This window comes from Rhea pennata, chromosome 25 (genome assembly GCF_028389875.1).
Source record: "Rhea pennata isolate bPtePen1 chromosome 25, bPtePen1.pri, whole genome shotgun sequence".
Taxonomy (NCBI): Eukaryota; Metazoa; Chordata; class Aves; order Rheiformes; family Rheidae; genus Rhea; species Rhea pennata.
Window position 1 is genome coordinate 1268095 of NC_084687.1, and position 27212 is coordinate 1295306.

The 27212-nt window shown below is 44.8% G+C and overlaps 1 protein-coding gene across 1 annotated transcript in view; it reads left to right on the plus strand.

Moving 5' to 3' along the window:
• The window catches only part of LGR6 (leucine rich repeat containing G protein-coupled receptor 6), a 166713-nt gene that overhangs the window by 80528 nt on the left and 58973 nt on the right, over positions 1-27212 (plus strand). The window contains exon 6 of the mRNA XM_062594778.1: positions 3758-3829. Within this exon, the coding sequence (XP_062450762.1) occupies positions 3758-3829 (72 nt within the window). The remainder of the gene's footprint in view (positions 1-3757; positions 3830-27212) is intronic.

The window sequence follows — 27212 nt, forward strand, 5'->3', positions numbered from 1 at the left end:
TCACTACAGTCAAGCGTTACATGTCACATTAGCTCATTCTTGTATTTTTTTCATAAAAGGACATTTCAAAAACAACAGTAACAAATATTGCGTGATTTTATCAAAATCTCTAATGATAACACCAAGTTGATGGCAAGGTGGTCCCTAAGCATTAGCAGGAGTACATCTCCCTCACCGTAGCATGTGGTTCTCGGGGCTGCTCTGTGACTGGATTTCCTATCTACATCACACTTAGTCCTTCCACAGTACCAGAAATATCTTGGCACAGCTTCCTGAACTGTTTATATTTCATTACAGGCAGTATTTAAGCACCTGCTCCACAGGCAGATTCCTAAAGGATTTCCTCCCCTCCTCATGTCCCTCTCCTCTACTTAGAAGCCAACCCAGTATCTTGGACATCTTGCCTATGACTGGAAGGAAAATCATTTGACTGGATGGAGCCTATTGTGAGCTTGGGATTCATGAACAACTCCTCTCTGCTGTAGTCTCCGGGGGCTCAGGCCACTGGGGTGTGCAGCATATACTTAATAAACCCAGACAACATGAATTTAATCCAGATGCACTTTGAAATATTGCCATGAAGGCCAAGCTATGGAAAGGGCTAGGGAAGTTGTGATCCTTCCCGGACTTGGGAACAGAGGGATGCCTGCATGCTGCCACAAAAGGATGATGGCAAAAAGGTTCAGAAGGCAGCAGGGCATACAGAGAGCTGGGACAGTGTAACAGGGTCCCTCTCTGGCTGAATGGTGGCATTGTCCATTTTGGGATGCCCACTCCATATAAGTTAGATACAACATTGTAGATCACGGAGGAGAGCACTTCACAGCAGGAGTCCTGAGTTCCAGACTAGCACATTCTGCATTAAGGGTTCATAAGATGACATACATGAACACCACTGGGAACAGGGAATAACACTGAAAACCAGTCATGTCCAGACTCCTCATTCAAGAAAGACTCAGGTATATCCTCCCTGCATTCATAGCCCCTCAGGAAAGAAAGTTGCATGTACCAGGGTGTGTACATGTGGAATGGCACTGGGATCTGCATCAGAGTTGTAAGATAAGCCACAGAGTGATTGATTTCATGGTACAGACATGTTTGTGCACCTGGACCTCAGTCCACAAAATCACAGCAACCCCCAAATCCTAGATCAAAGTGATCTCAGCCTTTCTCCATCAGCTTTTGTCTCCATCCTTTCCTCTCTATCCTGACTCCAACTAAAACAAAATCCTTAAACTTAATCAACTTTCCTCAGTCAAAACTTGTTTTCTTGTGCCCATGGAGCAGTTTCAGCCTATTCCCACTCTGAATAGTGCAGAGCTGCTCAAGTGTTGAGTGTAGTTTTCTCTCTTCAACCGGTTGTGTCAGGAGACATCATAAGGAAAGTCCTACAAGAGCTAAATACGCCACAGAAATTCACAGACTGCTCCATTTCTACAAGGAAGCATGGCCAAGGGCAGCTAAGAAGAAGGGAACACCAGCCTCTGGCTGGGACAGTCAGCAGCTAACAGGAGAAGGAGGGCAAGTCATCATGGCTATGCTCAGTGCTATGCTCAGAATAGCACTCTTTGCCAGCCTTACCAGAGGAGTACAAGACCAGCACTGAGTGTACATGTTCCTAAGAGCTCTCAGTGACTTTTCTGGGGGCTAACAGACTGCAGTGCAGGCCAGTGTCCCTTCTGTGAAGGCACTGGTCTGGGAGTAGGAAAAAAGGGGACTATGTAGCTGAAAGGTGTGGAAGTCTTGCTCTTCTGTGCTTGGGAATGTAGGCAACTCTTCTCAGCTGCTGTGAGCCAAGCAGGGAATCTGACTTCAGAGAGGCTTGTATTCCATGAAGTTAATGGGGATGGATCCTGTCAGCTCAAGGGAGACAGCACCTGCATTTGTCCAATTGCAACAGGTTGCTCCCAGGCAGGTGTCTAGGAGAGTTGTGCTGATGAGCAACAGGGCAGGGCAGTCTCCTGAGAAAGGAGATCTGTGTATCAGTAGCTACTTGAGCAGAAGGTAGTTGCTCTGCTGAGAGGGAAATTCTGGATTTGATAACTTTTTTTCAACGAGAGGGACAAAAGAAATGTTCTTGCTTGTCACAGATGGAGCTACAGTGATCTTTACTGATGACCCACATTCAAACGCAGTCAAATAGAGCAGCAGGTCTTTTCGGTAAGCTGAGAACACTAATGAACATGATGATCAAGAACCATTCAGGTCAGCAAGTGCTCAAAATCAGGTCTGGATGTGAACTGTCACCTGGGGTTGGCACTGTTCAGGTAACCATTCCGAAACTGCAGACAGTGGCAGATATGGATGCACTGAACCAGTGGCCTGCAGCAAGCCAGTCCAATGGATCAGAAAAAATCACAGCTCTCCTAAGGTGTGACATTTCTTTTTTTGGAAAAAGAGGATTATTAGTTGGCAGAAACCACACCTGAATAACCAGAAAAATGCTGGGATCAGATCCCATCATACGAAGATCTTTGCACAAGGCAGTCTCGGCAGAGTTGTAGACCTCAGAGGTACAGGTCTGTGCATGACAAAATATTCTCATCTTAGGAGTTTGTGCCTTTTCTTCAGGCACTTTCCTCAGCCCACTTACTATGCTGGAATGTGTCTTCCTTCTCATCCACAGGAACATGTATCCATGATATACCAGTTCTAATAGCAGGAAGTAAGTTCAGGACAAAAGCTGTGTCCAGAGTCAGGAATCAGGCTCTGTCCAGTGATGCAGTGATACACAAAACCTGTAAACTCACATATGCAGTGCTCCAGGTGGCCAAGGAAAAAGATGTTAAAGGCTGCCCAAATTATAAATAGCCTTGGGATACTGTTCTGCCTTTTTCTGAATCACTACAGCCAGTCAGGCAGCTGCCCCTCGGATCAGAGGACTTTCACCTAATCTCTCTCCCTCTCCCAGTAAGTGCTGTAGTTACCCTAATGTCCATGACTCTTCTCTATGTCCTACACTCACTTTCATTTCCGAGGAATCCTAGTAAGCCCTTCTTGTCCAGTCCAACAGGTAGAGTCACTTGTTCTCTTCGAAGCCCCTGTTTTGTTTTGTTTTTTCCTCACATCCCACTTGGAACAGCTCCAGTTTCTGCTGCAATTTGTGCTGATACTGCAAATCCCCTTAGTGAAAGTTTAGTTATGGAGTGGCTCCTCAACAATTATGTCTGCCACAATCTCAAAGGTTGAATAAGAAAGCTACCCACAGGATAATTTCGATAGACTCTGCAGAGGTAATCACCCCTGAAGAAAGATCTCTTATACAAGTGAAAATATGGGATAACTGAGTTGAAAGCACTGGTATTACTCTGAACTAACAGAAAGCACAGCTTCTTCCTCAGTGCTGTGCAAGTCATCAAAATGTGCGTAATTCCAGAAACTCCATCTAGAAGAGCACTTAAATCTCTTCACCATCAATATGTGTACATTGTAGCAGTCCCTCTCCTGTCACATCCTCATAGCTGATCCCACAGCTCCCATTGCACCTAATTCTGGGACCTAATTCTTCCCAGGACCTTGCTGCAGGATGCTGGTGCTCCTAGATTCTGGCCTAGCCTGGATTGCAGCTCACTTGCTTGCATCCTGTGAGCTTGCCTAGGAGATGTGTGTGACAAGCAAACTGCTTTCCAGCTTCTCCAGTTTCCTCAAGAGAGTCCAAGATAACTCCGGAAACAAGCAACAACTTCCTCCAGTTTGTGTCAGACCTTTTTTTTTTTTTTTTTTTTTTTTTTTACAAAATTTTTCTTTCTAATTATAGGATGTTGCAGAACAACCAGCTGAGCTGCATCCCTGCAGAGGCACTGAGAGATCTGCCAAACCTCCAGTCTCTGTAAGTTATTAAAAATTGATGCTGTGAGCTGCAGAGTCCCTTGGGGCCCCTGGGTTCCCAGCATTTGAGTCATTAATTCCTTTGTCAAGGATATTCTGTCCCTTTTTCCTTTTCTTTTCCAATTAACATAAAGATTGCTGTCACTTAGTGTAGAAAGGAGGGGAGGGTGGTTTTCACAGAAGGAACACTGTCTTGGTAAAGGATGTTGAAATCACAGCTCCCCATGTGTGCGTTGTGATGAAAAGGACATTAGAACCAATGCACATTTCAAGAAACACTGGAAAATATCCATCCAGAAGGGGCTCTGTCCTCTCTGCTGTGGACCACAGTAGGGAAGGGATCAGCCAGGCAGCACAGAGGACACACGGGTCTGTCAGTGTGCAAGTTGCATTGTTGCGCCTGGATGAGCTTTAAAATACTTCCAGTGATGCAGCTGGGGGCGGGGGAAATGAAGCTGTGATGGTACTTTTCTTCTAGTATAACTATGTCTACAGCAGATTTGTGCTACTGTGGTCACTAAAATCACACGTCAGTGAAATAGCTGCAGTTTTCCTCTGTAAAGACCCACTTGCAGTCAGAGCTCTGTTCCTAGTAGTGCCACTGAATTTAGGGCAGATATGTCTGGTCATGACTTGGAGTAAGTAGTTCTTCTAAAGCTTTTAAGAGCATTGTTTTCTCATGTTGGATCACTGAAAAATTAACCTTAATCCTAATCCCTAACTCCAATTCTAGCTTTACTATGTCTCTTTACCATAGAAATGTTGGTTGGAAGTGGTCTCTGGAGGTATCTAGTCCAGACTAGTGGGCTTGAAGCAGGGCTATCACCAATATTAGATGGAGTTTTAGAGATTAGATTGCCTTCCAAGTGGTTTGGTACCCTCAGGGGAAGTATGGCATAGAAGGTGTCACTGCTATGGGGCTGCTCCAGCAATGGCCCTTTCATTCTTCAGCCTCTCTCTCTTCTGCCTATGAAAAGCATCAGCCAACCAGTGCCATCAAAGCCCACAGTTGGAAAGACCTAAATTTTGTACAACTCTGAAGTTTCATCTTCATTTCAGCAACCTGCAGGCAACTACTGTTGCTTGGGCCCCTATCCTGGGGAGCACACCACTGATAACAAACTGGGAGACTAAACCAATGGTCTCTCGCTCCTGTCTTTTTTAACATCTTCCCCTCTCCCAGGATTCTGATTTATATCTGAATTCAGGGGGGAATAAAAAGAAAAAGAATACTTACCAGGCTTGAGAAGACTTGGGTTCAAGGTACTGGGTCCTGGGGGAGGGAGGAAAGCCCTTCTGACCCTACATCAGTCCTGAAGGACTGCTCCATCTAATTCTCCTGACTATACCATCTGGGCTCATAGCTTATCCACCAGCTGCTAGGTACAACAAAAGAAAGTAAGTTCAGAGAGAAGGCTCTCACTGGGAAAGTAAGTGTTTCATCAGACAGAGCTTAAAATGTATCCTTTTCCACCTCTCATCTGATTTGCACATGAAAAGCCAGGAGATTTTTCCAGTTGCCTTGCAGTAACTCAGAGACCCTCTGCGGCTTCTGAGACTCTCTGCCTCATGCAGACACTGCCAGCCAGGAGAATGAATTGAACTGGCTGCAAGGCCTTTCCCTAGAGGAAGCACATTCACCTCATGAAAGTAAATGAACTGAGAGTCACCTGAAAGACAGAAAGCCCAGAATGAGATTCAGCCACACTAAGCGAGCTTTGCTGTGAGCTCTGGGCTTACTATAGAGACATTACACCAAGTCCCAGCACTGTCTGAGCTAGACTGAAGTAGTCAGGCCCTTTCTGCAATAGGACAGTATCTGAAAGAGGCCTGGATGCATATTCTAGCAACGTCACAAATTGCCCAGAGCTTCTGGATCTATCTTTACACAAATGACTATTTAAGTAAACACCCTTTTTAGAAGGCCCAGCTTCAAGAACTGACAAAGAGTATCAGAGAATAAGACATGGACAGCTGAAAGTTTGCACAGTTCCTTATGGCAGATCCTCTCTCAGCAACCTCTCAGTGCCCTGAGCCAGACAGGTATCCTGCTTACCCTCTCAGGAATATGGATCTGCTGTACCCAAGCTGGACCTTTCTCATCCCAATTCACCTGAACAGAGAACCTGGAAAATGATTAGCTGAGTTACAGTCAGCAAATTGGTGGGACCTGGCAGACACAGTGAACTACAGGGTAAGATGCTGTGGAGCTGATCTTTCCCTGTTAAGATAGTAACCTCACAAAGCCATTTTTATCTGTACACTCCAAAGTGCTTTACAGAGGAGTTTGCTCATTGTCAGTGCTTGCTGTCCACAGATAAGAAACATACAAGCATATGCAGGCAAAGTGAGCTCCCAAGGCCAGTGGCAAAGTCAGAAACAGGATCAAGGCATCCAGGTTCCATGTGCCAGTCCAAAATGCTTCCTTGTCTCCCTAGAGTCTTTGTAATGCCATGATCACGGATGCTCAGGCCAGAGACTGGCACTGTGGTTAACCTCTGCATGGCATGCCATGGCTATACAAGGGGTTCATCTGGACACCTTCCCTACCTTTCCTCTTGAGCCTCAGCTCTGATTCTTCAGTTAGTTTAGAGGTTTTCACATGTAGGTGCATAGAGGATAAAGCACATTTAGGGCTTTGGCTGAACTGCTACAGACACACAGAGTTGCATTCTGCATCATGGACCACCTTCAGTGACTAGATCAGCCTTCTCAAGATTAAGTCTGCTAAATGTGGCTAGGTCACAGTGTAGTCTGTATAACCATTAATCACCGGGAGAGAAGGCATTTGGGACAGGTCATGTTAAATGCAGCACGAAGAGAGTGGCTTCTATTCTGAAAGGCAAACAGCAGTATCTTTTGCGGGCCTGCCTCACTTATCCTGTCCTTGCTGTGCTCACAACATTTCAGGATAAACCTATTAAAGCAATTCTGGAATAAAATGAAGAAATGGGTCATGCCCCCCGTAGTCACTTTCTCAGGCTGTACCTATGAGGCTGAATCAAACACTTCAAAAGTGGAGGGGAAAGCCACTGCAAATGAAAGTTTCAAAGATATCCCAAGCAAAGGAGCCCTCTTCCTTCTCAGACTACCTGATTAAAGAATAAGTTTCAAAAGCATAGTGGGCTGCTTGGAAAGACCCTGCTACCTGATAGACCACTAACAGGTTGTTGTAAAATCTACCCTCAACATAAAGAATACAGGAGATGCAGGCAGACAGCTATGCTCTGAGAGGATGGGCATGAGCCAGCTCTGCCCCGTTTTAGCACTGCACCAAGCCTGAGGTATGTTTCTAGCTTGGACTCCCCACACTGCTTCAGCTCCATGTCTCATGGCTGCATCCTGCCCACATAGCAGGCATTCTGGGTACTGATTTTCTAAGAAAATGCCTGGAGTTATGGTCTGTAAAGCAGTGACTAGGGAGGCAACTGCCTGAGCTGCTTCTGCATCTTCTCTCAGTTTGGAAGCTAGAGTAGGTTGTCTAGTGATGATCCTAAAGCCAGTTGCTGAATTTGGCTAACACTGCAGAAGGGGAGTGAAGACTGGAAGCAGAGGATCTCTGACAAACTCTAGTTTCATTTAACAGTGGGACAAACCCATCCAGCAATGAAGTACCAAGCAAGTGCTTCAGAAGGAGCTAAATCAGAGCATTTTCTTAACATTTGTTCATGGATTTGCAAAGGTATGGAACATCAAAGTGATATTGCAAGTGTAAGAGCTGTTAGACTGTTTGGAAGTCATATGCACCTAGTGCACTAGGCCTCCTGACTCCAGAATTTGGTCAGAGAAGTAACTGTGTTCCCAGCTCTCCTGCCTCTAAGAGACAGGAGCTCAAGGAAGAAGCATATCCTGTGTTGCTCCATTCACTAAATGTTTTGGGTTACACTCAGCGTTCTAGCCAAAAGCTAGTTCAGAGCCCAGGTACAAGCCAGCAGAACTGTGCCACCAGTGTGGGTGATTCAGTACGGTACACATTGTGGGACATGCACCCCAGCTGAAGAGCTTATCTGAAAGGCTTTTAGCACAATATTGGAAAGTCCTATTTGAAAGCTTGGAGGTCATGAGTAGAAAAAGATGATGATTTGCACTTTCTCACTCTTTACACAGAAACTGTACAACAGAGAACCCTTGGTCACAGTGAAGGCCCAACAACCATGTCTGGTAATGATCCCAGCATGGCTATAAGGCATAGGCCTGCTCTGGATGGATCTGAATGTTTTTGAAGGCACATAACATGCACTGTGAGGGGCCTGCACCACTCTTACACTGGTGAATGCATGTCCTGTTAGGTCTTCACACTGTACTGATTTCCAGTTAGAGAAGCCAAAACTTGTGGAATCTTGCAATTCTCCTTGTAGCTCAATTTTAAAGTAGAAATGCTCTTCGGTAGTCATCTTTTCTTTTTCACTCCATTCCAGTAGGGAAATATTCCATTAAGATAAATAAGACCTGATTTGAAATGGATAAGTAGCTTAGTAAGGACTGTTAATGTGTCTTAAGGCAGATGTAGAACAAAGTTGCTCTGCTTGGATTTTACCTATGTTGCCATGACTTCTCTGAATGTGGTAACTAACCACAGGCCAAGATCTTCTAATACAATTCTGTATTAGAGATTTTTTTTTTCTTCTTTTTCAAGTATCTGAGTCATTTTCCATAAGTTTATGAGACTTGTGTATTCATTGCCAAAAATTTAGCCAGCCTGGAACACCCATAGGTCACCACTGTGCAGTTTCTGAGCATTACTGGTTAGGCTATCTGAGACCTAGTGTATTCCTGTTGCCCAGAGACTAGGTTTTTTTCCATTCAGAATAGGAAATGGCTTTATGGCACATCATGACAGTTCATGAGTTACTAGACTTGCATGGCATTTCATGGAATATTAACTATTTGCCTTGTAAGTTGGCAACACATAGTAAGCTGAAGAGGGGGGTAAAAATCGGTGTCAACAAGAGTAGGGAGGAACAAACAGCTCTACTAGGCAGAAAAAGATTGTGTGCAGGTTATTTTCTTGCTCTTTAAGATATTTGCATTTGATGTCCATGTTTGTCATTCTAGGATTCAGGTAGAATTTGAAGGGAAAGTATGTATCTCTTACGGACAACCTGACATAGTAGAAGAAAAACAGGCAGGTTTCTGGATACACAAGCCTTTTCTCAGGTCTAAAATAGAAGCAGCCAAACTAAGTAGAAGTTGAGAGTAACCGTCATCAGCTTACCTGTATCAGTGCAACTGATGGACAATTCCAGAGACTAAGTGGCTGAACAAGGGGGACAGAGGGGAATGCTTTAAACCCCTGTGGGACTGAGGGAGTTTGGCATTTACTACCTGTGCAGCACTGAGTTAGAGCTGAAACATAGCAAAAGCCCAATGTGTCAGTGGAGTCTTTACAACAAGAAAGTAAAAAAATAATGATTAAGATAAACTGTTGTCTCCAAAGACAGCTGCTTTCTTGCATGTTGAGTGTTCAGACGGGATGTCCACTGAGATAGGATATACTCACCCAAACCTCAGTAGCACTAGGAATTGAACTGTTGTGTCCCTTTTCTGCATTGCTACGATCCCAGATAGGAGACCAGGCGTGAGGCGTGTTCATACCTGTAGAGAAATCCCTTTGCTTGCTTGGCAAGACTGCAAGGTGGTGTGGCCAACCTGTCACTCCTCGAGTTCTGTGAGATCCATGCTGCGAGGCTATGGTACCAACTGCAAAGTTGGTAGCTAGTTTCAGAGACCCTAAAAGTAGGGGACTGACTCATACATATACACTCAAGGAGAGGAAAATCCAGCCAGAAAGAAACCCCAATAAAAGTTGACATCTAGTGAACAGAAGAAAAGTTATTCCTCCTTTATTTTATGGGGAGTATCGAACAGGGAAGTAGGAGTTTAGGAGAAGTTGTAAGAAAAGTAGGAGCCCAGGATGATCAGAAAGCCTGTGGCAGTCAGGATATGAACATGACTTTCCAAAGTGTCTTGGCCCCAGGACAGCTTCCTCCACATTGGAACCCTCTTGGATTGTACTTGTGCCCTATGTTCCTTCCTACACAGCCATTTATGGTGGCAGCCTGAACAAATGACTATGCCTCCGGGAAGAGAAAGAAGAAGCTCAAGTTAACACATCCTGGGTCTGGTCTCTAGAAGACTATAAACAAGGGAGGAGGAACACTGGCCAGATACCACAAAGAGACCATGCTCACACTGCACTCCCTCAGTGAGTATCAGGAGCAAGTGGACTGGAAGTTTACTTCTAGGCAGAAGGCTAGAAAAGGTTGCAGTGGAGTATATGCCACAGTGTCTACCCTATTGTCCTCTTGAGCCTAGCCAGAAAGTAGCTTTAGTGTTGAACTGGATCTCAAATCGTGACAGAGTGGCTATTCCCTGATAGAATGAGTGAGATCACGTTGTATTTTCTGATGCAAAGTCAGCTTGGGTCTCCAATGACTGTGTGTCTTGTGACTGAACACCGCCCTCTCCCCTTCTCTCCTGGTCCAGCAAAAATGAGGTTCTGTCCTTATGCAAGGAACCTTCTCAAAGCTGCCCATCCATGTTCACAGAACGGATGGTAGGGAAAAAAATGACTTTAGATTTCAGGCAAGTTGATGTCAGATGGGAAGGTCAGGAGGTTCCTCTGTGAATGCTCTGCCGGGAGACTTTCACATTGCCCTCCTTCTCCCCCCTATATCTTTACTAATCCAGGTACTCTCTGGTTTTGGCAAATAATGCTTCAGAGCAGCAGGGCTTCCTCCTGCAAACTCTAGCACAAATGCTGAGAAGACTGGCAAACTGGGTAGAAGTCTTCCAGCCGTTCAAGATAAATCTATGCCAACAGCATTTGTAGGTCTATAAGACTCATTCTCCATCACTTCATGTGCTGACCTGAAGCTCAGCGGCTGCTGTGTTTTACACACAGTGTATTATCAGGTATCACTCACCAGGGACTGTGAGTGGTCTGGGCCACCCCTCCTCCCATCATGAGACACCCAGTACAGGGGCCAAACAATTCCTAACTGAAGGCATTTATGGTCCAGTCTACCCCATGGATACAAGCCAGTCTGAGGAGGCGAATGTCAAAACTTCTTGTCAGAGAAATTAGAAATAGCATCACCTCCTGCCCAGCACACCTCCTGCCCTGTCCAGCATCAGTAACCATCTGTGGTAAAGCAACACTTGCCCAAAGATATTCTGATCTACTTTCTCTTAGTGAAGCCTTATTTCTCTCTTTCTCCTACAGGTTGTCTGCCTTTATCTCCCACTGTCATCTCTTCTTGTTGATTTCTTCTTCTACAGCCGTGAGATCCCAGTCTTCTCCACAGTTCTCTCTCCCCAGGAGTAGTCTCCCACCATATCAGATATACCAGTCTCCTCATCCATATCAGATATACCTTCACAAACACCCTCCATCTTAGCTCCTCTGAAGCTGCAGCCATGCCTGTGGGACTAGAGTCAGGCCTGCCCTGCTCTATATCAGCCACAGAATACAGATGCATCACTCCATGGAGTCCAAGGTATCAGGTAGGAGACTTCAGCAGAGATTACTAGATGATTACAAAGAGGTATTTGGATTTAAAAATAAGAGAACACAAAGCCCTAGAAACTGAGCCTCCTACCATGTGTTAGGGAGATGTTTCCCAGACAGACTTGCATTTCTGGGAAGCATGCTGGGAAGCACAATGAGGAAGATTAGAGAGAACATGTACATCTGATGGCAATGCTATGAACCCTGGAAGGGGTGCCAAGGCCTTACGTAATGCTCTGATCCAATTGTGATCCCGTGGTAGAGTATCTGGTTACCAGTAGTTTATAGGTGCACTAACAGCATACCATGTGTACTCTGGAAGAGTCGTGTGTCAGTCCAATTAACGACTTTGTGGTTTGTGAGCACTTACCTAAAGCAGATGGGCACTGTGTCTGTTCCTTTGCCAGGCAAAAGGAGTCCAAGGTATTTCAAAGTGAGTAGGTGCTATAAATTATAATTACCAGGTTTGCAGAGGTAGAGAAAGCAAACAGAAAAGAACCCTGATGGATTAAAAGATCAAGATAAATTTGGTTTTTCTTTCTCAAATACTCATGGAAAGTGATGAGAACAACTGGCTCCTTCTGGAGTTTCTCACAGATCAGCACTTCAGGAAGGTGCTTAGTACGTGGCTAGCTCAGCTGGAGTAGATGTTGCCTACAGCACATAGGCAAGGAAGGAGGACTAGGCTAGCCAGAAGGGTGTTAGAGATTTTCCAGTGTGAGTTGCTCTATGGTAGTTTCTCTCATCTGATTTTGAGTTCATGGGTTCTCAGGAGAAGATTTTTAAGCAGCCCAGTGCAGTTTCAAAAGCTACTGGCAGGCAATACCAGATGCGTTTTCAGCACGGTGATCTGATTTCTGGCCTATAGTCATGAATCCCAGAACTGTATGCATTTCTCCAGGTTTCAGACATTCTGAAGTGCTGGGATCACAGGAGACTTTGGGCATCCCTAGTACAGTAGCAGGTTGACTGAAGCAGGGAGACAAAGCAGCATAAGCACAAGCACAACTCCCAGGAGTCACATTTGTCCCTGCTGCACAGAGGAATCCACTCATTAACTCTTCCCCTATGGTAGCTCATCTATCCTCTCAGAGAAGCTTGTTGCTTCCCCCAGCCTTATGGACACCCCAAGCAGCTAGGGGCCAGAGTATGGACAAGCTGGCACAGAGATGCTAATCTACATAAAGTCATCTAACCCCTCCATGAAACACCAACACTGTGGGAGTCTTCATCTGCTTGTGTTGCTTCATAGCTCATCACTATGCAATGTATCTAAGCAATACCCTTTTGTCAAGAGATAGAAATACATGCTTTGGGGGCAAAATTCACCTCCAGATTCAAACACCTACCTTTGGAGATGAATCACTCACAGTAATGCCTGTTCCCCTCTGTTCACAGCAAGAAAAGTGCACACAGCTCAAAAGAGACATGGAGTAGCTGAGACAGCTCCTAGCTATAGTATCCACTCATGTGTCAAGGTTAAGCTTCATTAAGTCCTCACCACCTGAAGCATGGCACATGGATCAGAGAGTTTACTGTGGCTGTAACCCTTATCTGCATTCTCAGAGACTCTCCAGAAACATCTGAACACCTGATAACCTTGTTCCAGAGGAGAGACAACATGTGAATCATAGTCCATCAATGCTAAACTTTGTGATAAGATGAAACTGGAAACCTGGCATCTTGGCTAAAGTTCCTCAAGCCCCATTCAGACTAGGAAAGCCATTTTCAGATATTGCTGCCCAGTCCAAGTGGTCAGCAACAGCCATAGCTTTGGACCAGCCTTGACTGTAAGATTTCCCCCCAGTTGTCACTGCTCCTGGCAGTCTCAAGCATACAGAGCCCATGCCCTGCCTCACCCTTGCATTTGCAAGTACAGAGACCAGTTGTGGCACAGCTTAGCTCTGGCCCAACATGAGGCTTGGAAATTGGTTCTCAAGCACTTTTAGACAGACTCCAACATTTCATTCACCTCATCTTCTGCTCTCCAAGTCTTTATTATTTCTCAGTCATCCCTCATCCTGGCCCTGCCATGTTCCCTCTCCCCAATAGCAGCAGTAGCACTTCCTTTCATGAAGAGTGAATCCTAAAGATGTCCTAATAGTGTATGCTTCCTCAGGTATGGTCATGACATGCCTCAGACCACATTCCCCTGTAGCTGTTGGAGTCACTGCATCAGCTGTGTCAGAGGCTAGCATTGGTGATACTGTCATGGGTATTTACTACAGGTCACCTGATTAGGAAAAGGAAGTCAATGAGGTCTTGCACAGACAGCTGGAAATAGCCTAACAATCACAGGCCCTGGTTCTCATAGGGGACTTCAACCAGCCTGATATCTGCTGGAAAGACAACACAGTTAGGCACAAACAGCCCAGGGGGTTCTTGTAGAGCATTGACGATAACTTCTTGACACAGGTGGTGGAGGAGCCAACAAGTGGAGGTGTGCTACTGGACTTTGTACTAACAAATAAAGAAGGGCTGATTGGAGATGTGAGGGTTGGTGGCAGCCTTGGCTGCAGTGATCATGAGATGGTAAAGATGGTGAAGTTCAGGATCCTGTGTGGAGGAAGCAGGGCAATAAGTAGCATCACAACCCTGGACTTCAGGAGAGCAAATGTTGGCCTCTTCAGGGCCTACTTGGAGGAATCCCACGGTTTAGGGCCCTAGAAGAAATGGGGGTCCAGGAGAGATGGTTAATATTCAAGCATCACTTCCTCCAAGCTCAAGATCAGTGCATCCCTATGAGTAAAAAGTCAAGCAAAGAGGGCAGATCTGCAGGGATGAGCAAAAAGCTCCTGGCCAAACTCAGACAGAAGAGGAAAGTACACAGAATGTGGAAGAATGTGGAATCCCCCTTGCTTGAGGGGAATATAGGAACTTTGTCAGAGTATCCAGGGATGCGATGAGGAAGGCTAAGGCCCATTTGGAATTAAATCTGGTAAGGGATGTCAAGGACAATAAGAAGTGCTTCTTCAAACACATTAGTAGCAAAAGCGGGCTCACTGCTGAATGGAGTGGGAGTCCTGGTGACGAAGGGTACAGAGAAGGCAGAATTACTGAATGCTTCAGTAATTCTACAGAATTACTTCAGTAATTTCAGGTGAATTTGCTTCAGTCTTCACTGCTAAGGGCAACCCTCAGGAATCCCAGAGTCTGGAGACAAGAGAGAAAGTCTGGAAAAAGGAAGACTTTCCTTTGGTTGAGAAGGATAAGGTGAGAGATCATTTAGGCTTAGGCAAACTTGACACCCACCAATCCATGGACCCCGATGGGATGCACCCACAAGTGCTGAGAGAGCTGGCAGATGATATTGCTAGGCCACTCTCCATCATCTTTGAAAGGCCATGGAGAACAGGAGAGGTGCCTGAGGACTGGAAGAAAGCCAATATCACTCCAGTCTCCAGAAACTGGAGAAACTACAGGCCAGTCAGATTCACCTCCACCCCTGGAAAGGTGATGGAACAGTTCGTCTGGGGTGATGTCTCTAAGCATGTGGAGGAAAAGAAGGTGATTAGGAATAGTCAGCATGGAATCACCAAGGGAAAATTATGCTTAACCAATCTGATAGCCTTCTACAATGGAATGCCTGGCTGGGTAGATGAGGGGAGAGCAGTGGACGTTATATGCCTCAACTTCAGCAAGGCTTTTGACACTGTCTCCCATGACATCCTCAGAGGTAATCTCAGGAGGTGCGGTTTAGATGAGTGGACAATAAGATGGATTGAGAATTGGCTGAAAGGGAGAGCTCAGAAGGATGTGCTCAGCACCACAGGGTCTAATTGGAGTCCTGTGGCTAGTGGTGTCCCTCAGGGGCCAATACTGGGTCCAGTCTTGTTCAACCTTTTCATCAATGACCTTGAAGATGGGACAGAAAGCACCTTCGGCAGGTTTGCTAATGATACTAAACTGGGAGGAGTGTCTAATACATCAGAAGGCTGTGCTGCCATTCAGAGGGACCTCAGGCTGGAGAGCAGGGCAAAGAAGAACCTCATAAAGATCAACAAAGGCAAGTGCAATGTCCAGCACTTATGGAGGAGTAACCACATGCACTAGTACAGGTTGAGAGCTGACTTACTGAAAAGCAGTTCTGCAGAGAAGGACCTGGGAGTGCTTGTGGAAAACAAGTTAACCATGAGCCAGCAATGTGCCCTTGTAGGCAAGAAGGCCAATGGGGCCCTCTCAGGTCGAGGGAGGTGATCCTTCCCCTCTACTTAGCACTGGGGAGGCTTTATCTGAAGTACTGTGACCAGCTCTGGGCTCCCCAGTACAAGAGGGACATGTAACTACTGGAGAGAGTCCAATGTAGGGCTACGAAGATGATTAGGGGATTGGAGAATCTCTCTTCTGAGGAAAAACTGAAAGAGCTTGCAGAAGAGAAAACCAAGGGAGGGGATCTTATCAACGTATACAAATTTCTTAAGGGAGGCCAGACTCTTCTTCAGTGGTGCCAAGCAACAGGACAAGAAACAGGGGACACAAACCCCTGTTTGTGTACAGGAAGTTCTGTGTGAACATAAGGAAAAACTTCTTTACTGTTAGGATGTTTGAATACTGGGACAGGTTCCCCAGAGAGGCTGTGGAGTTCCTATCCTTGGAGGTATTCAAAAGCCATCTGGATAGGGTTCTGGGGAACGCACTCTAAGTGACGCTGCTTGAGTGGGGAGGCTGGACTAGATGATCTCCAGAGATCTTCTCCAATCTCAGGTATTCTGTGATTCTGTGATTCTATGAAGTCAGCCTTGGCCTCCCAGAGGAAGACTCCAGTGCTGTCTCTGTTGGTCCTGCTAACATCATCTTCCCATTTCATGTGCTTATGTGACAGCAATGTCCATTCTCTTTACATCTGTTCTGCAGAAGGTATCAATGCCTTCATATGCTGATGGGATACAATGTGACAAGACAAACTGTGCCATATACATTGTTCTTAAAAATATTGCAAGTATTTCCATGTTTTCTACAAATATCTTTTCCTCTGACATTCTGGTCTGACTCCATCTGACTTCACTTTGCTCATAATCTCTCAGCACTAAATCAACCTGCCATGGGCACTCCGTGCACACAGGTTAATTTTACCTCTTACTAAAATAATCTAGTTCTTCTACTCATTGATGTGCCACTTCTCTGGTATCTTGAACAGAGACTTTTTGGCGTTTTATGCATTAAAGTCTCCTTCAGCCCTTGCCCCTCAAGGCAGGTAATTATTTTTATACTATATGGCTGGAGAAAAAATGCAAAGAATGATTTATAGCAATTTTCAAACATGGAGTCTTTGATGTAGACAAAGAGAAAGCTCTTCCCACCAGATTAGACTCTCAGAAGCATATAAATTCTTATGACAAATGGAAGAAAAATCACTTCGGAATCAGCACGGCCTGAAGATCTTTGTCAAATTCCTTCTTTCAAATCTTTGATCTATGTGAGATTTGACAGTTCACTGTTAACAGCAATATTATTCTCTATAAATCATATGTGATGCAATAAGGTTTAAAAATGTGTTATTTCCGTTGGATGTTCACAGGATAAAAATTATGGAGAAAATAGGAATCTACAAAATTAGTATAACATAATGGTGACTCGCAACCTGTTGGCATAGAAGTTGTCTTGTGGCAAGACCAACTCAGTTCTGTAACATGATTTATCAGCCACAGGCTTTTTGGAGTACGATGGAAAAGAGATCAAGGAGGAGCAATCAGATAGTTCTTAACTGAGAATCACAAGATAAAGTGAAACAAATCAGTCTTGAGTACTTTCTTGATGATCTCTGCTGCTGAAAGTGCAGGTCTTTGAATTTATGTGATAGACCACTTTCAAAAAGAAAGGAGGACTCTAGTAGAAAATGAGAACTAAGGGCAAGTATCATAGAGCAGGTAGTGAGCTAAAGAAGTTCATTCCACTCCAGAGGTCAGTGGCTCCTCAAAACCTCCTTGACCCACCTATGAAGAGGACTTCAAGGGCAAGGACTCTTGTCCCTCAAGTCAGCTCTTTTCAGCAGCTAGCTTTGGAGAAGAACACAACTAAGTAGGCATGGGTTTTGTTTTCGGGAGACGTTTGGTCTCCATTTTAGCATTTAAGTGCTCAATGGTATTTCTATAATGAAGAAAGTCTAGGAGGAGCTGTTGAGCAAATGTCAAATGATGGTAAACTCAAGACTCGAAGGCCAAGTGTACACTGCAGTCAGACATATCAAATACATTTGAATGTACCTTGGCCAATGATGTAGCTGTGGTGTGGTGAGTCCTTGCTAAAGTCTGACTGTTAGTACTTCTTGTTAGTCATATGGAAGCAGAAGACTGTCTTCCTCCACGTTACGATCATTCCTCCCAGACCTACTGTGCACAATCTGAGATTCATCTGAAAAGGGCAAGGTGGCCCCTATAGCTTGTGTAGTTGAGCCAGCGCATAGGTAGTAAGGAAATGTTACAGGTGTGCTTCCTTTGTTTGATTTGAGATGGACTGATGGCCCTGGAAGGGACTGGGACTCTCTCGCTCTATGGCCACACCTCGTAATTTATTTAAGAAATGATAAGCCAAATTCAAATGAGTCACTGCTTTCTACCATAGACTCTGAGTAGAACAGATTTTTCTGTTTCCATATGCCACAGACTGTCATCCAATGTGCCACTCGTTAGTTCTTTTCTCCACTTCATTCAGTGCATGATAAGTCTGAACTGTCATTAACAGAGTTGTGATTGCCATTAAGACTGGCCACAATAGTTTGGCAATAGCAGACCAGATATGACAGAAAAAAGGAACCTCAGTATACAAGACCAGCTTAAGATTGCTGTGACCCAATGCATTCCCACTTTCATTAGTCCTTCATGCATTAAGCCCTGGCTCTGAGAAATGAGATGTTGTGAAGTGCATGTAAAGGAAACATCCAAATGGACCATGCTTGTGTCTCTGCTCTAAAATAATCTCTGACCTTATCTCCCAGGAAAAATGTCATGTTGTTTATCAGGCTAACAACTCAAAGTTTAGCAAAACTCAGTCACTATAACTTTTTTCATTATGTGGCAAAACTGACAAATAACACTAAAAATAGACGCCTGGCAAAATTGCTATCTGCGACCCAGTATGGTGTCAGTAGTTACAGAAACTACTCGTGACTGCCCTGGGTGTCTTACCTGTATAGATAGTATTTTAAAAACTAGTTACATCTCTTGACAGTGTTTGAGATTCTGCCCTGGAAAGCATAGAGAACAGACTATTTAGCTCACTTAAATCTTGAGTTGTACCATCACATTCATCTTTCAATTCTGTTGGTATTTCCCTATCTCAAGTCTTCTCTTGAGAATTCACTTTCTAACTCTTCCCTCCCTCCCCTCCCAATTAAGTTTGTGATTAGGCCTTCTTAGAACAGTACAAATACCTATTGCTATAACCGTCATGAACTGTAGTCACCTCCAAAATGATATATAAGCATGACTGTTAGCAATCTAGTATGGCAACCTGGAGCTCCATTTGGATAAATATTCAAGAGATTAACTACATTAGGCTGACATCAGTGGCTCCTTATCTGTATTGCTCCAGCTTGCGCTGCCCACATTTCAGTAACTGTAGTATCCACCTTTCAACAAGCCACCATCCCTCAAAGGAAACCTTGACAAACTCAGAAATTTAATTCCATTTTAATATACTTCTCATAAGAACTGTCAGCTCCTAGCTCAGACTGTAATAGCTTTCAGGAAAAGCCATAAGCCTTCTTGACTGATCTACCAGTGCCTAGAACATTGTAGACACTAAAGAAATAATAATTACAGCTCACATCCACACTCCACATATACACTCTCTTGGGTATGAGTCATACAGAAAGTTCCAATATGTTTTACGTTGACCTTTGTTATGGGGACTCATGAACCTTAATTTACTCACTTATACACATAAGTATCCAGGGCATGTTATATTTCCCTAGTGATGACTCAATACAGAAGATGGACAATGGGTCCCAGATGTTATATACAGTAGATATAACCACATAGCAGGGAAGATATGTCCCAGATATTACATACGGTAGATATATCGGTGCAAAAATAAAATGGATGTCAGATGTTACATGCATTGACTTCGTAAGCTCTCCTGATGAAATATAGAAAAGATCCAGATAAATTAGAGATAGCAAGGCAAGTAAATATGAACAATATTTTTAAACTGGCACCAACTATCTTTGTAAGACACAATCATGGCCCTGAATCTGCTCTCATCTTTAATTCTCTGCACCTTTCATAACTTCATGGAATTCAATGGATCATGAGCAAGCAATGTGCCCTCATGGTACAAAAGGCCAATGGTATTATCAATTGCATCAGGAGGGGCATGGCCAACAGGTTGAGGGAGGTGATCCTTCCCCTCTACTTAGCCTTGGGGAGGCCACACCTGGAATGCTGCACCAAGTTTTGAGCTTCCCAGTATAAGAGAGGTATGGAGCTACTGGAGTGAGTGCAGCGAAAAGCTACTAAGAAGGCCCTGAGATTAAGGGCCTAAAGCATCTCTCTTCTGAGGAAAAGCTGAAAGAGCTGGGCTTGTTCAGCCTGCAGAAGAGAAGGCTGAGGGAGGGGATCTTATCAACGTATACAAATTTCTTAAGGGAGGCCAGACTCTTCTTCAGTGGTGCCAAGCAACAGGACAAGAAACAGGGGACACAAACCCCTGTTTGTGTACAGGAAGTTCTGTGTGAACATAAGGAAAAACTTCTTTACTGTTAGGATGTTTGAATACTGGGACAGGTTCCCCAGAGAGGCTGTGGAGTTCCTATCCTTGGAGGTATTCAAAAGCGATCTGGATAGGATTCTGGCTAATGTGCTCTAAGCGACATTGCTTGAGAAGGGAGGTTGGACTAGATGATCTCCAGAGGTCCCTTCCAACTTCAACCAGTCTGTGATTCTGTGATTCAAGGAGTTACTCCCTTGAATAGCAGAAACAATGGGAGCATAGTCAGTCTAGTGAAACTCAGGGGTGAAAGTTGGTGCCGTAGAACTGTCTCATCTTTTAGTGTGAGGCATAGCAATCACTAGCTGTCTTGGTAGTACAAACAGCAAGTTAATTTTTAACCAAGTGATGTGATGTACATTATTGAAATTTTGGGGGCAGCTAAAGGCAGCTCTATGCATCACAAGATCTATTAGTCACGGTATCTTTGGCAATTGGAGCTCAATATAGTGATTCGTGAGGGCTCTTTTAGGCCACACTGTTGATGGTCCAAGTGTTCTGTCTCCTAAAAAGCATCCACTGTGCTAACCATTTCTGAAGGAAGAGAGCACGCTTCATAGTACCTTGCAAGGTGAGGTAAAGCTACTATTCCCTTTGTACAGTGGAAGAAGAAGGCAAAGAAAAGCCAAGTCTAGGGTCACACTGAGTTTGTGGCAGAGTAGAGGACATTGGACAACTAGTAGAGGACACTTAGCCAAGCAGCCTAAGTCCTATCCTCATGACTGAGTGTTATACCTATTAAGCTGCCCCTGCTTCCAGGTAGAAGCACAGTTTTCCAGTGCTCTGCAGCTGTAGTGTAGCTTGAAAGCTGGTGTGTCTTGCTCCAAGCATTTCTGAGTTCTCCTCTTGCATCTTGCCTTCCCTGCAGGCCAGGAAAGATGGCCTGTAGTGCTCCCTGTAACTGACTGAGAGTTGGGATTCCTAAACATAATTTCCCAGTACAGCTGCCCCAACACTTCTAGCTTCAAGCTGCCTCACCACCTCTGGCTTCACCTCTTCTCTGAGCTAATGAGAAAGGAGCTGTCCTGGGTTTGCCCATTTGTTCTGCTCCGCAGATCACTTTGCTCAAGCTCATGCCTAAGCTACGAATCTCAGAGCATTGAACACAAGCTTCTACCAGCCCAGCCTCACAAGATAGGTATTACTAGCAAACTGAGGAACTTAGTGCTCACTAGTGCCACTCACACATGGTCAAATTACAGGTAGTCTGGTCTACAGTAGGGTTATAACATGGTAAAACCTCAACTTTTTCTAAATGCAAAGTCTTAAAGGCCATTAACCTGCAGCAACTGTGGCCACTCAGAACAGATTTACTGCAGGTGGAGAGGTGGAGTAGTGGGTGGATCTCCATTAACAGAGCTCCGCTGGTACCACATGAGGTGGTGGAGGCAGCAGCTCTGTGGCACAGACTTACTGATAGCTTTCTGAAGTAAGGTTCAACCACGGAAATATTTGTGGGCCCCTTGACTTGAAGCCTGTTGATTTTACACACACTATGAACATCTCTTGTGGAGATCAAAATAAACTGGACCAGGCAACAACCTATTGAACTTTCTTCCTAAAGAGAAATACGTCCTGCTCTTTCCTGTCTCTGAGAACTGCCCTTCTTTCTCTTTTCCAGCAAACTTGCATGCTTGATGAACATTGAGGTCCACACTGCTTTGTTGGCCTTTAAGCCACTCTATTTGGTCTTTTGTTGTTTTCTGTATCCTCTTCATTTCTCCACTTGAGGTTCCTTGGTATCACGAGCAAGAGGGCAATGCCAGTGTTCCCAGGAAGAGGGCTAATCAGGGAGTTGGCACAAAAGTTCAGCTGCCCAACTGTCAGAAGTTTCTATAGCTGCACAGAAATTTTAGTAGTCCTCCTTGTACAATTCTGACCTAAGGAGGTTTGGAGGCATCTGTGACTGGAAATAACAAAGCCATCTTGTCTGTACCAAAGGCACTTTGTGTGGAGTTTAAGTATTTCTCTGATTTCGCTTCCTGAGCACTACCTTGTAAAGAGCTTCTCAGAGGCACATGTTCCATAAAGTCAAGAATAAATATTCATTGCAGTTGAAACAGAACTGTGCAAACGTTTCCACCAGGTCTTGTTCCAAAGCCAATGGCTTGGGAACACCTTTGTGTCTTGGACCTTAATGTGTTGCCTGGGATGCATTTCACAAGAGCTTTCAGTGTGGAAGTAGAGATAGGGGCCTCTTGCAGGTCTTGTTTGAGGGCTTTGAGCTGTCCTGTGGCAGGGGCAGAGAGCCCAGGCATTGAAGCAGGCCTGCAAGGCAAAGTTTTCTCTATTCAATAACATATCATTTCTATCAGAGTGACTGTAGCATCATATGATCACAAGGTCACGAAAGACACTTTGAACTCAAGTGGCCCAGCTTCCAGGCTAGCACTGTCCCTGATTGCCTTTCTACTATCCCATTCAATACTAGTTGATGGAAGAAGCCCTTGCTCCCCAGCAAGGTTACTCTGGAATGCTCAGAGACCCAGAAACCCATGCTTTTGTGTGTCCAGGCCTCATCAGATACTGGCACAGGAGACAGCTGAATGCTTGCACTATCATATACCCAGGGAGCTGTCTTATGGGGGAGTGGTAGAAGGGGGAGACAGTCTGGAAGCACTGAATATCTTTGAACAGGGTATTTTGTACAGCTATGGAGTCAGTCTCCCGTATTTTACCTTCAATTTCTTGTGCTGAGAATTCCCTGGGAGTTCACAAGCCAGGTACTAACTCAGGCACTGTGTCTGGAAGTTTTGTCTGAAAACAGAGCTGAGGTGTTGGCCCCAGTCATTAGTAAGTTATCGGAGAAGTTTAGCTGCAGTGACATCATTCCTTCTTATGTTACTACAAGGAACTTATATCCTATTATGGGATAGGAGGTATCTCAATGGAGCCTTTCAAGATAAACTCAGACAGGAAGAGAGACATGATTGCCTGAAGGCACCAATTAGACATTTCTGGTGAGATCAGCTCTGTTCAGCAGTCACACAAACACACTGGGGCCAGAAAGAAAGCAAGCTCTCACTCCTCTGGGAAAGAGGTGGATTCAGGGGGAAGTGGGGAATCCAGCTCTTCCTCCAACTGCTGCTGTGTCCATCCTCATTGCTTTAAGGGCAGCAACTCTCTCTCCTGAGCGTCTTTTCTTCATGCCCTATATTCTGCTGCTGACACAAGGGAAAACACAGGTCTCCACAATTCGGCTGGAGAAAATCCAATCGAGTGCTACCCAACACTGCCTGTGATCTCTGGTGGTGCATTTTCTCCAACTTTACCAAGGAAAATAACAGCTCAATATATTACACAGATTCTGGGAAGATGGATTGGGGTCTGAGGCCCCAGTGCCCTGCTGTGACTGGCCTGTGAGATGTCGGGGAACATCATAGAGTCTATACTTCAGACTGGTTACTGTGCACAGTTTTTATAAAGAATCCAAATAATCCACCATTATAAGCTCATTCTCCATGCAAGGAAGAAGAAATAGCAGCAAAAATCAGAATATCTCCTGACAGCATGTCATTGTGTTGGTTTCCTTGCTGCTACCCTCTCTATATATGCTCACAGTTAGAAAGACCTGGAAAGAGCTGGGAAAAGTGGCTTCTGCTCATGATAGTCTGAGATTTGTATCACATCTGCTAAGGAACAGAGAGAGTTCTTCTGGTTATCCACTCCGGCACACTGACTACCAGTCGTGTTACAGACAGCAGGATGTGTGTGCTTACAGATGTCTAGGAAACACAGACCTACATCCTCTGAAAGCACTCTGGAAGTAGTTCTTGGAATAAGACACATTACAGAAACTGATGGGACTGATGCACAGGAAACAAACAATCTCAAAGTAGAGTGAGAACTGTCAGAATGCATATGTGCCTCATGACATACTTGCTGCATTGGCAACTGCACAGAAGTGGCTGCACTGCTTACATTGGTTTCTCTTCTGCACACTGGGAAGGTGGAATCTCCCACTGTTGGCCTATTCTCATAGAAAAGGACTTTCCAACCTACTTAGATTGTTTTTGCTCTCAGCATCCTCTCTGGACTATTCTTAGCAAAGGGGCAGGCAATTCCTCCTCAGGCCTTTCTCAAACACAGACAACACACAAAGCAATGAAGTGGCTCTTCAAAGCCCAGATGAATCAGAGTCAGCTGTGATCCTGCACTATGCTGGCCTCTTAACCCTGTACCTGCAAGCAGGCTACCTGATACTGTCCTGCCCAAGGACAGGTTTCCCTTTTCCCACTCCTAACAGTTGCTAGACTTATACCAAAAGCCAAGGCACTTTCAAAGTTCTCGGGCAGTCCCCTCTCCTCACAGCGCTGTGGTCCTTAAAGCAGCAAATAGAGCAAAAATTGAGGTGATTCTGGGCACTTTTTTGGACTTATTTTGCTTTTAACTAAGTCTCATATTTGAGTTATATAAATGCCCCATAATCACCAGCAATAGATGCAGATCTAAAGCCAAAAGCCAAGACCTTCAAGTAGCTGTGATTTTCATGTGCCTTCATTCTTGAAAGTCCCTCCTAAAATCAACTCTCTTCACCTGCAGCTAGTGAGATAGATCTCTGTAGTGCCTTGATGTTTGGCTGACCTTGGAAATCTTATCTGTGTAGGTATCTAGGTCTGGGAACTACTGAGTGTCTCATTCACTGTGGGGCTGTAAGTCCCATAGACTCACAGCACTGCTCTATAGCAGACTCTATAGCAGACATGAGACAATGTCCCGCTTCCAAGCCATCAGGCAGCTCTATGAAGAGGACTCTGTTAGCCACAAATGGGTTAATGCTTGCAAGAAAAACCGAGTGAGTGATTTGGTGAAATGAAGATTAAAACATCTCTGTGGAAGGTGAGGAGCCAGCCTCAGCCTGTGCTGTCCCATTTACCCACTAATCGGCCCAATTATCTAAGGTATAAATCATAACAGAAAACACTTACAGAGCCAGAGTCACACACTGAAGAAAGGAGAGAACTGTTGGGTTCGTTTTTTTTTAGTATAATTGATATAATTACTAAAAAGTCTGTGCCAAGAACTTCAGCTTCTCTCCTTCCAGAACAGAGTCAAGAGCTGTCTGAAAGCCATAGCAATTAGCAACCCCCATATGCACAGCTTTTATTAGAAAGAATGTACCTATTCCAGAAAGATCTAGCAACTCCCTGAGGAGCAACTAAACAATTTGAAGACCTTTTGCTACCAGGAGCATAATCATCACTTAGTTTGTTCTCTATTCAAGTGTTGATGTTACAAAGGGACATAAAAAAATCCTGCCCATAATGCTACACGTAAAACATCTTTAACTGGACACTTCCATGTCCCTTATTTTAACTTCAGTAGCTCCAAATAGGAGTACTGTCTGGTGTACTATGTTCCAAATAGGCCACTGTTTACTGACTTTCTTCGGGCCCTTGTTGAGCTCACTGCAACCAGCAAAATGTCTCCTTTTTACTCCATCAAGGAATCTGGCTGAGGTCTGATTTCCACAAGCTGAAGCAGATTAACCCAGTGATTATGTGGCTGGAGCTTAGCAAGCACTTTCCCTTCCCTCCCTGAGCATACTGCCATGTGAGTGTCTCACATGGGCAGCAGCCACATCCATCACAACATGCCTAGATTTCATCAGCCACCCACCAAGAAGGTGAAGAGATAGAAGACTTGTGGTTTATTTTAGTTATACAGAAGTGACCTCTTGTTGACAAGAAGACAGAGACACAAAGAGTGGAGACAGACATGCTCCAGCCTGGCTCTAATGTTCTTGGATCCGCAGCATGCTCAAAGCTTCTCCCCATTCAGGAGCATTTACAGACTCCTCAGACAAATCACAATTATTGTCCCTGTGCTAAACATACAGATCCACAGAGGTAGGTAGGTATCTGAGCGATAGGTAAAGAGGCCAAACACAGTTGCCTCACAGGGGGAGACTGCCACAGCTCCATGCACCTAAGTCCAACCACTAGCAAAGTTGAGCATGTAATCCCAGTAAGTATCCACACCAATACACATACACAACATACATATATTTGTGCATGTATGCATGGCTTACATAGATCAATGTGGACAGATACTCTCAGCACTCACTCAGACACCTTACCCTGTTCCTCTTTCTGGCTGATCAGGAGGAAGGTCCATTAGGGGACATACACAAATACATTTGTATGATGTGGAGTCCTCCAGCAGCTGGGCTTAGACACTCAGACCACTCAATAGCTGGCCTTTGGATTGCCAGTCTCCCTAGTTGTTGGCACCGAGATATATGAGACCCTGAGGCCTGAAACCCTACTCCAGGTACTCACGCACACACACACAGATGGCCTTGGACACACAGTGCATTCAGTAGGTGATTCTGCATCCTTACTCTTCCAGGTGTCTCAGCTCTAGACACACACACACACACACACACACACACACACACAAATTTGGGTCTCAGTTGACATTCAGACCTCACAGTTTCCCTGACAGTCTGTCAGGAATCCCCTGGTTACCCCAGTAACCAACAACCTCTGTGGTCTTAGGGTCTTAGGGACACATGCACATATCTGACTCACAGGTCACTTCACCAACTTGCTGGCTAGTCTGGCTTCCTGTTCACTGGCAATCACACACACTCTTGCAGACCCTCACTTGCTTCATTTGCTGGAACCACAGACACATCAGCCCTCTGTCCGATGGTCTGACGCATGTTGCTTGTACTCAGACCCCCACACATACATGCATACAGAATAGAGAGTTCCTTATCCAGGACAGTTAGAAAGGAATTTAATAAGAAAACAGGATAGACTGCACTGATCAGGGGCAGAGTATGACCAGACAAGCATACTGAGCAGCCCCGTTTACATATGACCAGCCCCTTTTTATCCCCATATCCTTTTATTTTCCCATGTTTTTTCCTCCCCAGATCACCTAGATTCCTCACTTTCTACACCTTTGATTCCTCCCTTAAAAATCCCATAAGTCTTGCACAATCCCATATGCTCTTCCCCTGCATCCAGCAATGTGCCCAAGAGCCCTAGGCAGTAACCCCCACTCTGTCTGAAAGCTGCTTGGAAGGGCTACTCCATTTGCCTAATCTTGCTGATTTTCATATCCAATCCATGGGCAAAATGCTCTCCTGGAACAGCCCTGAGAGGAGCCCATACAAGGTGTCCTCCGAGTAGGTAATTTTTGTTCCCTACTACTGTCA